Source organism: Oratosquilla oratoria, chromosome 43, assembly GCF_046742065.1.
Source record: "Oratosquilla oratoria isolate Oo_2021 chromosome 43, ASM4674206v1, whole genome shotgun sequence".
NCBI lineage: Eukaryota > Metazoa > Arthropoda > Malacostraca > Stomatopoda > Squillidae > Oratosquilla > Oratosquilla oratoria.
This window is the reverse complement of record NC_134819.1, coordinates 26,654,757-26,664,366: the sequence shown is the minus strand read 5'-3', so window position 1 is coordinate 26,664,366 and position 9,610 is coordinate 26,654,757. Positions and strand designations below refer to the sequence as shown.

General features: G+C 40.4%; 2 protein-coding genes across 2 annotated transcripts in view; both read left to right on the top strand.

The window, feature by feature from the left end:
* Positions 1-222: 222 nt before the first annotated feature.
* Positions 223-1,006, top strand: LOC143021943 (uncharacterized). Its single transcript, XM_076179851.1, has one exon. The coding sequence runs from the start codon at positions 319-321 to the stop codon at positions 853-855; it is 537 nt and encodes a 178-aa protein (XP_076035966.1). The 5' UTR covers positions 223-318; the 3' UTR covers positions 856-1,006.
* A 582-nt stretch (positions 1,007-1,588) lies between these two features.
* The window catches only part of LOC143022020 (outer dynein arm-docking complex subunit 3-like), a 33,658-nt gene continuing 25,636 nt past the window's right edge, over positions 1,589-9,610 (top strand). Inside the window, exons 1-2 of the mRNA XM_076179956.1 lie at positions 1,589-1,664; positions 1,838-1,959. Of these exons, the coding sequence (XP_076036071.1) occupies positions 1,589-1,664; positions 1,838-1,959 (198 nt within the window). The remainder of the gene's footprint in view (positions 1,665-1,837; positions 1,960-9,610) is intronic.

Genomic DNA, 9,610 nt, shown 5'->3' with positions numbered 1-9,610 from the left:
GTTTATTTATTTACATGATTCGGTAGCCCCATCTTTCTATTATATGTATAAATAAGTTTTAACCAGATGCGCGAATAAAACGGTACTAAATAAATGATAAAGCTGAAGTAACAAACACAGATAAGTCGCGCCTGGGTGCAAAAGCGAACGAAAACGCGCGTTCATGTTTACTACGCTACTTTTCGGTACGCATGGGGTGTTTAAATATCGCCGCGGTCTCGGTGGACGTCATTCGCTTCTCAGCACTCAAACCGTCAAGGTTAAGCTCCTGCACTCGCTCTCAGCGTATTCGCTCCGACATCACCCTCAAACTTCGCCATGGCTGACGCTGCTGCCGCCGCACCTGCTGCCCCTGCCAAGAAGGCCACCAAGGCAAAGAAGCCTGCTGCAAAGCCTCTCCACCCCGTGTATGCAGTGATGATTGCCAACGCAATCAAGGCTTTGAAGGAACGCAGTGGATCATCTCGCCAGGCTATTGTGAAGTACATCGTTGCTACCTACAAGGTCGGTGATGAGAAGAAGGCTGCTAGCCGTGTGAAGCTCGCCCTGAAGAAGGGAGTGCAGGCCGGAGCCCTGAAGCAGGTTAAGGGAGCTGGTGCATCTGGTTCATTCAAGCTTGCTAAGGCTGAAGCTGCCCCTAAGAAGGTCGCCAAGAAGCCCGCTGCTAAGAAGACCACCGCTAAGAAGCCCGCTGCCAAGAAGGCCACAAAGAAGCCCGCCGCTAAGAAGGCCGTCAAGAAGCCCGCAGCAAAGAAACCTGCTGCCAAGAAGGCCGCAGTAAAGAAACCTGCTGCCAAGAAGCCCGCAGCAAAGAAGGTTGCCAAGAAGCCAGCAGCCAAGAAGGCCAAGAAGTAGATGTCTGGACCAGTTTCTTCTAGAGTTAAGGCATATCATTAGATATATTTATTTCGCTTCTTTTAGAAGCATCTAAGATTTTGTACCTGACTTATTTCTCTATCTAGAGACATTTTGTACATAAGATTTTTTATATAAATGATATTTTATATTTCCCGCTTTCCCTGATCCTTTCTATTTAAATGTGCTGGAAAATTAAGTTGTCTGAAAATTTAAAATCTGCCTAAAATGCAAAATTAAGATGTAGAAAAAAATCTGTTACAACTAATCCTTCAAATTTAAATACTGGAAATTGAATTGACTGAGAACACTAAAAAAAAATAAGTTGAAATGCAAAATTAAGATGTAGACAAAATCTGTTACAAACTAATCCTTCAAGTTTAAATACTGGAGAATTGAATTGAGCTATAAAAATAAGACTTGTTGAAAAAAAAATTAAGATGTAGAAAATCCTTCAAATTTAAATACTGGAAATTGAATTGACTGAGAACACTTTAAAAAAATAAAAGTTGAAATGTAGATGTAGACAAAATCTGTTACAAACTAATCCTTCATTACTGGAGAATTGAATAGAGCTATAAAAATAAAACTTGTTGAAATACAAAATTAAGATGTAGAAAAAATGTTACAACTGCTATAGTCTCCCATGTTCCTTCATTTTCTTAAACTCCGTGTCCATGACAACAGACTGTAAACAGCTGTCCGTACGTTGACAGTATAGTATTTATCAAAGATGCCGTCTTTATCAGACCAGAAAGCCCTTATTAACAAGGAGATACAGGATTTAAGAAGGAAAATGCAGCTGTCTGGTATGTACCATTGGCATTTTATACTTCTACTTCTGTTTTGAAGGCCGCTTGGGTGAACTAGTACGGTAAGTTAACTTAAATACAATTCCAGGGATTGGGTAGTTTTGGCAAAATAGAAATATGGGAAACCAGTGAGATTGTGCACGTATTCGCTTATGACTTTCTTTGAGCAGAAGGCGAAAGCAAGGCGTTTTACGAGGAAAGTGAAGCAGAGCGAAGACGCAACAAGGAGTCCATCATCCACGCGCGTGCACAATCAAGGTTACTTCATCTCAAAATTCACGAAGCCAAACAGGTAAAGTCTAGATTGAATTGACCAAGCAAGACTCATTTTGTCCATTATTCGATCTATCTGCATCAACATTTAAATAGGAGTGTCTTCGTGCACTGAATTTTGATGTATACATTTTTTTTTTGCAAATTCACGTTCAAGCTCTTAATATTTTTTTATCCATTCACTTACCCAATGTAGGTAAAGTACTATCAAATTGAAGAAAACTAAATACCACAAAAATGAAATATCAGTCTACCAGTGAATCTCAAATTATCAATACTATCTTTGATTTTTTTTTTTTTTGCTTCCACGCAACAAAATGTGAACAGACTTAATTTTTGGTGAAACCAAACAGGCGTGTGTAAAAGTAGGGAATGTAGCTTGAAATTCCATATAGGTTATTGTGACATCAGAAATGTACACGCTTACACTTTACTTAATTCAACTCGTCCAAGATTTATTATGGGTTTCTAATTTTTTTAAGTTGTTTTGACGTGCTATTTATTCATTGACTTGTTTTTGTTTCATCAATTCTTGGCGGGGTTGACTTAACTCATTGTTGGTCGCTATTTCACTATCTTGTTTAAAATATATTCTTGTCTTTCACAATTTTCAGTTTCTCGCAAATAGGGATGATTTTTTCAATAAAAAATCGGACCGTTGTTCAAACATTATGTTTATCCGGTGCCATGGTGCCATTGGTTCAAATTAATTCAGTCCATCTTAAATAGATAAATAGGATTTCCCATGGCATTTGAATGTTCAACCCCACGTTCTCTTTCATTCCCCCTCTTCCTCCCATTCAGCTCACCTAAGATGGATCAGTAAGAGAGGCCGTCGAGAACCATTGCTGGCCACGGGGCAGCAAGCAAGTCCGACCCCCCCACCCCGAATCAAAATTCCGCCAATTCCCCATTATTTCCAATGCCTCCACCAATCCAAAGTGGGAAAAGATAGAGAAAGGACAAGAAGAAATGTATTCCACGTAAACAGCTTTATGGGAAAAGAATAGCAGCTCTAGTTATATAAGTTCCTGTCCTTTATCGTCTAGCTCCCTGCACACCTGGGGCAACAGGGTACTGGTTCCCCCCCCCCCCCCAATATCTCTCTCGGGCCTGTATTAGTGGGATTCCCGCCCTAGACAAAACAAAAGGGGAACAATAATTCAATGTTGTAGTTCTTAAACCATCTACAATTAGATTTTGTCCTGGTTAACACCTGACTACTGGGCATGGTCACAAACACATGAACGTCTACCTCGACCACTTGGCGAAAGGTCGATTCAGTGCCGTGTCAGTTAAATCAGTGACATCTATTCACACACATCCTTAGTGACCCTATACAGCGTGGAATCGGTGATTTCCAAGGTAGTTTTCAGACGCGGAATAGGCAATGCTTGCCATGATTAAGTGAACATAAAATAAAGAAAAGAAAGTAGAAAAAAAAATGAAGGAGAGTTTGCTACTCTGTATGAGGAATGTCCAAAAATGGTTTTAGCATGTTGCTAAGCAAACCAGAGGCTCCGCTGAAGAAACAAAGACACTCATTGGTAAAAGGCCACCGAGGCAATGTATGGCATTTTGTTTAAGTGAAATAATGAAAGAACGTTTCATTAACGACAAACAAATCTTAGGCATTTATTTTGCTATACAATAACGGTACATTATCTTGTGTATTAAAAAGGCTAAATTCTTCCTTTTTTGTGTGTGTCTAGGACCCTTCCGACGTCTGTGAAAAACAAATAAATATCGGTGGCGACGATATTCAACTTCACGGCTCAGTACTGCACCGGACGTGTGAATGCGTCGCCCCAATTCAAAATAACGATATTTTTCACTGATAGACTGAGAGAAGACGGCGATTTGTGTGAATCTACCTTAAGACTATGTTTGTACCAAACGAATAGTCTCTTCAAATGAGCGAGATTCATTATTCGCCAAGAATATAATTCATATTAAAATTACGTAATTTCTCAGACATCAATTTATAGAGGAGAGTCAATTCGAGTCCAACACTCATAGGGTTGGACTCCTTTTTTCATTAGTCTCTATGAGTCAGCAGATGTGGCAACCACATGCAAGTGGATGTTCTGATAAATTTAGTTCATGAGCATCCTGAATTTGTTTCATCACAATGCAGTTATTGTTCCTGTAGAATGATTTGCCATTACTCTACACATCAATTCACGCCGTTGAAGATTCAGCCATCTCCACATTAAAAAAATATATATATATTTGTCAATTTCTAAGACTTCTGGATAGTTCAAGAAATAAATGGTATTTGTTTCATGTGTCCAGATTTGGGTTTACCTACGTTTGCGATGACTAATCTACCAGAAAACTGCTAATTCATCGAGAGACTATGTTACCTTCTTGAAATCAACCTTGCCACTGAATATCGATTGCCTCGTTTTGGATAATTTGGTATGAACGCTGAGAATTCGGAAAGTATTTAATCCAGTGACTCATGACAACACAGCTCGAGTCTTCATGGAAATGCAGCTTTAAAAGTAAATTATCGACTAGGATTTTAGCTCTTGCCAAATTTTTGTTACGTGAGGTGTGTAAACCAGGTAATAAAACACGGCGAGCACACACACACACACACACACACACACACACTGCTCTCTCTCTCTCTCTCTCTCTCTCACACACACATACACTTGATGGCGCACTAGTAGAGTTCCCGGCTGCCACTAAGGCGGTTCGGGTTCGAATCCCGGCCAGGGTTGAAATTATTTCAGTATTGCTGTGATGCGAGTCGTTACTCCAACTCTCTTGGGCGGGGAGTTGGGGTTGTGTATGCGTGTAAGGTCACAGCATTAACCACAGATCGGTCATATCTGAGCTCTCTTGGGGGAGGGAAATAGCTGTCGATCACGAGTCCAACACGTGATCCAAGACCATGGTGAATCACACACACACGCGCGCACAAACACGCAATGCACTATTTCTCTCTCTCTCTCCCTCCCTCCCCACCCTCTCTCTCTCTCTCTTACTCTCTCTCTCTCTCTCTCTCTCTCTCTCTCTCTCTCTCTCTCTCTCTCTCTCTCTCACATGCAAACATATGTGTAGTGGTACCACGCTAGACCACTAATGCAGTGATCTAAGTTCGCCCTCCGCTCAGGACTGAATAAATCTCCAAAGCACTGCAAGCCATCACCCTAACTTTGGTGTGCAAAGAGTTGCGTGTCTACGTGTAAGATCTATCTATCTATTGTCTACGTGTAAGATCTATTGTCTACGTGTAAGATCTGTCTATCTATTGTCTACGTGTAAGATCTATTACCCATAGATCGGGCCATATATGAATTCTTGAGCTCTTTTCCAGGTGGTTAATAGCTATCGATCACAAATCCAACACGTGGTCGAAGACCATGGGGATACACAGATTTACATACACGACTTGCTGGTGTTGTGGTAACGTGCTCGACCGCTAATTCAGACATCTAAATTCGAGTCTCCACTTGGACTACTCAGAAAATATCACTCGCGCCCGCGGGATCAGTTTTTGCGGAAGGGGAAGAGAAGTCTGTAGGAAAATGAAAAAATAATTGTGTATATAAGGGAGTTATTGCTACTAAACATATTAAGGTGTTTTGGGTGGTGGAAGTAACACGAAGATGCTCTCGGAATAGATTATACTCTTACGTTACGATCACTTTGGTCTTCTTCAGATCATCTGTCGTTTGATCTCTCTCTCTCTCTCCCTCCCTCCCTCTCTCTCTCTCTCTCTCTCTCTCTCTCTTTCTATATATATATATATTATATATATATATATATATATATATATATATATATTCTTTTAGGATCTTAACCAACAAAGTTAGTAAAGGAATCGTAGGGACAGTCAGAAAGATGGAAAGATTTTAAGTGGTAGGTAAACTGAAATGAGAAAATGCAGTAGGAGAGAGATTGAATTAATTTCAATAAGAGAAAAGGCGTATTTTAGCTCCGTGTTCGTAAATGAAAAACCTCAAAGTGAAATCTTAACTGAAGCCCGTTATAAGTCTAGGGGAAAAATCACTCACTACTGTAAATATGTAAAAAAAAAAAAAAAAAAAAAAATCAAGAGATGAATAGAAAGAATCAAAATTAATAAAGCACCTGGGCCTGACGGTTGGTAACCAAGAAATTTAAAGAAAATGAAAAATGAGATTGTTGTTCCATTAGAAATTATTAAAAAAGAAAAAAAATCCATCATATCCGGAGATGTCCCAAGAGATTTTATGTACCGGTAGTTATTATTTGTCTGTTTATTATCATTTCCTTGATTATCATTTATCATGATTTATCTGTCAATTTATTATTATTTAATATTTACCTGTTCGTTTATGATTTAACTTTACCTCTTTATTTACTTATTATTATTTATATCATTATAATTTTTACTTATCTGTTTATCTATTTATCTTTATTATATATTTTTTTTTACATCCAACCTAGTTATGGACCAAAAGGTCTCCTGTTGGCATGCTCCTCCTTTGTAATCCTTTGAGTGGAAGCTAGCTAACGTTAACCCCATATTTAAAAAGGGTGGCAAAAAGAAGCCAGTTAACTACAAGCTTAACCTCAATCGTAAGAAAAAATGAATGATCGAATTTTACAACGCAGTTATCTCAAATTATGATAAAAGAAACAATATAGAATTAATATGTTCATCAGGATTCCGTTCTTGGGCCACTTCTATTCATAGTATATATAGATGATATAGACCATGGACTGAAATCTATTATCTCCATATTTGCTGACGATACAAAACTGTACTGAATGGCAAATAATCACTTACACCAATTAGATATTCAAGAAGATTTGGATGAATTACAGCAATAGTCTGAAAAGTGGCTAATGAATTTTAACACAAGTAAATGTAAGGTTATTCACATAGGTAAAAATTGCAATAAGTACGATTACAAGTTGTTTGGAAATTCGTTAATAAAAGTGGATAGTGAAAAGGAGCTTGGGGTAATTATCAGTAATTATCTCAAATCATCTAAACAATATATTTCCTCCTCAGGGAAAGCAAATAAAATTCTAAGACAAATTGCGCGATTTTTTTTTTTCTTTTTTTTTTTATACTTGAAAAGTTCATCTGTCATTAATAAGCTATATAACTTGTACACAATCTCGTACAAGCGAGCTTGGTTCTTGAGCAGGGCTAAAAGTCCCACAATACTGCTATGTAAGGCAAAGACTTGTGTGTGTGTGTGTGTGTGTGTGTGTGTGTGTGCGTACGTGGTTCGAGACCGTGGTGAATCACAAAAACGCGCGCACACATGTATACACACACACACATAGCGGCGATCCGGGTTCGAATCCCGCCTAGGGCTGTAATAATTTCAGTATCGCTGCGCTGCGAGTCGTTACTCCAACTCTCGTGGGCGGGGAGTTGGGTGTTTGTGTGTAAGTGTAATGCCACAGCATTATCTATAGATCGGTCATATATAAGCTTTGAGCTCTCTTGCGGGAGGGAAATAGCTGTCGATCATGAGTCTATCACGTGATCCAAGACCATGGTGCATACACACACGGACACACCCACTCACACACACACACACACACACACACACACACACACACACACACACACACACACACACACACACATACACACACACACACGCACAACGACGATCCGGGTTCGAATCCCGCCTAGGGCTGTAATGATTTCAGTATCGCTGCGCTGCGAGTCGTTACTACAACTCTCGTGGGCGGGGAGTTGGGTGTGTGTGTGTAAGTATAAGGCCACAGCATTATCTATAGATCGGTCATATATGAGCCTTGAGCTCTCTTGCGGGAGGGAAATAGCTGTCGATCACGAGTCTATCACGTGACCCAAGACCACGGTCAATCATACATATACGGACACCCACACCTACCCACCCACACCTACCCACCCACACACCCACACCCCCACCCACACACACACACACACACACACACACACACACACACACACACACACACACACACACACACACACACACACACACAACGGCGATCCGGGTTCGAATCCCGCCTAGGGCTGTAGTAATTTCAGTATCGCTGCGCCGCGAGTCGTTACTCCAACTTTCGTGAGCGGGGAGTTGGGTGTGTGTGTGCGTGTAAGGTCACAGCATTACTTATAGATCGGTCATATATGAATTCTGAGCCCTCTTGCGGGAGGGAAATAACTGTCGATCACGAGTCTAACACGCGATCCAAGACCATGGTGAATCATACACACGGACACACACACACACACACACACACACACACACACACACACACACACACACACACACTATAACATTTGAAGAGTAAGAGAGAAGGTCCCACGACCGTTACTATTTCCTGTATACTATAGTTAGGTAGACACACACACACACATACTCACGGTTTGTTAGAATAATGAATAACTTCTTGACCTCTCAGTTCAACCGGGATTAAGCCTTGCTGGTACTGTCTCCCTTGAGCAAGCAGATATCATAATCCTACCAACTGGTACTGTCTCCCTTGAGGAAGCAGATGGGGTGTATGTAAAGTCATATTTTTACACATAGATCAGCCTACACGATTTATGGAGCTCTCATTCAGCTCTTCTAATCGTGAGTCTAGCACGTGATCCAAGGCAATGGTGGGTCACGTTTTGTCTGTTAATCTAATCACTATGTGGGTATTACCTCCTCTTGCGAAATTGGTTCCATTTCTTCTGTGTAATGCTGCCCAGTATAGCATGTCACTGGTCGTGCGTGTCTAAGATGGTCAAACAAGTCTGTGGAATCAAAATCCGCGAAAATTCGGATCTGTAAAATTCTCTAACCTGGGAATTAATCTTCTCCCAAAGAATTAAGTTTGTAGAGCATCGGTTGCTCATTCCCGCGAGCCTTTGTTCGAATCTGGGGACGACTACACCGTCACTGGTGATTCTATTCAGGTATGACAACGACGAAAGTCCACAAAGGAAACGTACCAGCTTAACCACGAAGCTACGAGTGATGTTAGTTCTCTGTAAAAACTAAGTACGGACGGCAGTTAGCAGTCGACTTAATTCCTCGGGAGTAGATTAATTCCCAGGTTGGAGAATTTTAGACATCCGATATTAAGTTGGGAGAGCGTCGGCTTCGCGTTCTCGCGTTCTCGCGTTCTTCGCGTTCTCGTTCTCTCCAGTGGCTCTTAACCTTTTTCAGTGCCCGTACCCCTTGATATTTCAGAAAAAAATTCTCGTACCCCCATCCAATACAAATACAATGCAAACACATGAAAAGGATTAGTGATACAAACCTCACCTTGCTTTCTCATGGTAAATATACAGTGCCATTGCACTGGGGCTACCATGTCTCCCACCGCTGGTTTAAGGTTTCGTACCCCTTGGGGGTACAGGTACCCCAGGTTAAGAACCACTGCTCCATTCGAATCCGGGGACGACTGTCGGAATTATATATATATATATATATATATATACATATATATATATATATATATATACATATATATATATGTATATATACAAATGGAAGAATATAGAGACCTAGTTTCAATTCACCCGGTTAATGGAAAATCTCTAATCAGGAAAATCGAGAATACGAAGAAAAATTTGAACGACTGCAACAATGTTGTCGTTTTAACCCTCCTTTACACACACACACACACACACACACACACACACACACACACACACACACACACACACA

Bases quoted from the DNA above. Each gene is read 5' to 3' on its own strand.
- LOC143021943 (XM_076179851.1), top strand. From the start codon at position 319: ATGGCTGACGCTGCTGCCGCCGCACCTGCTGCCCCTGCCAAGAAGGCC.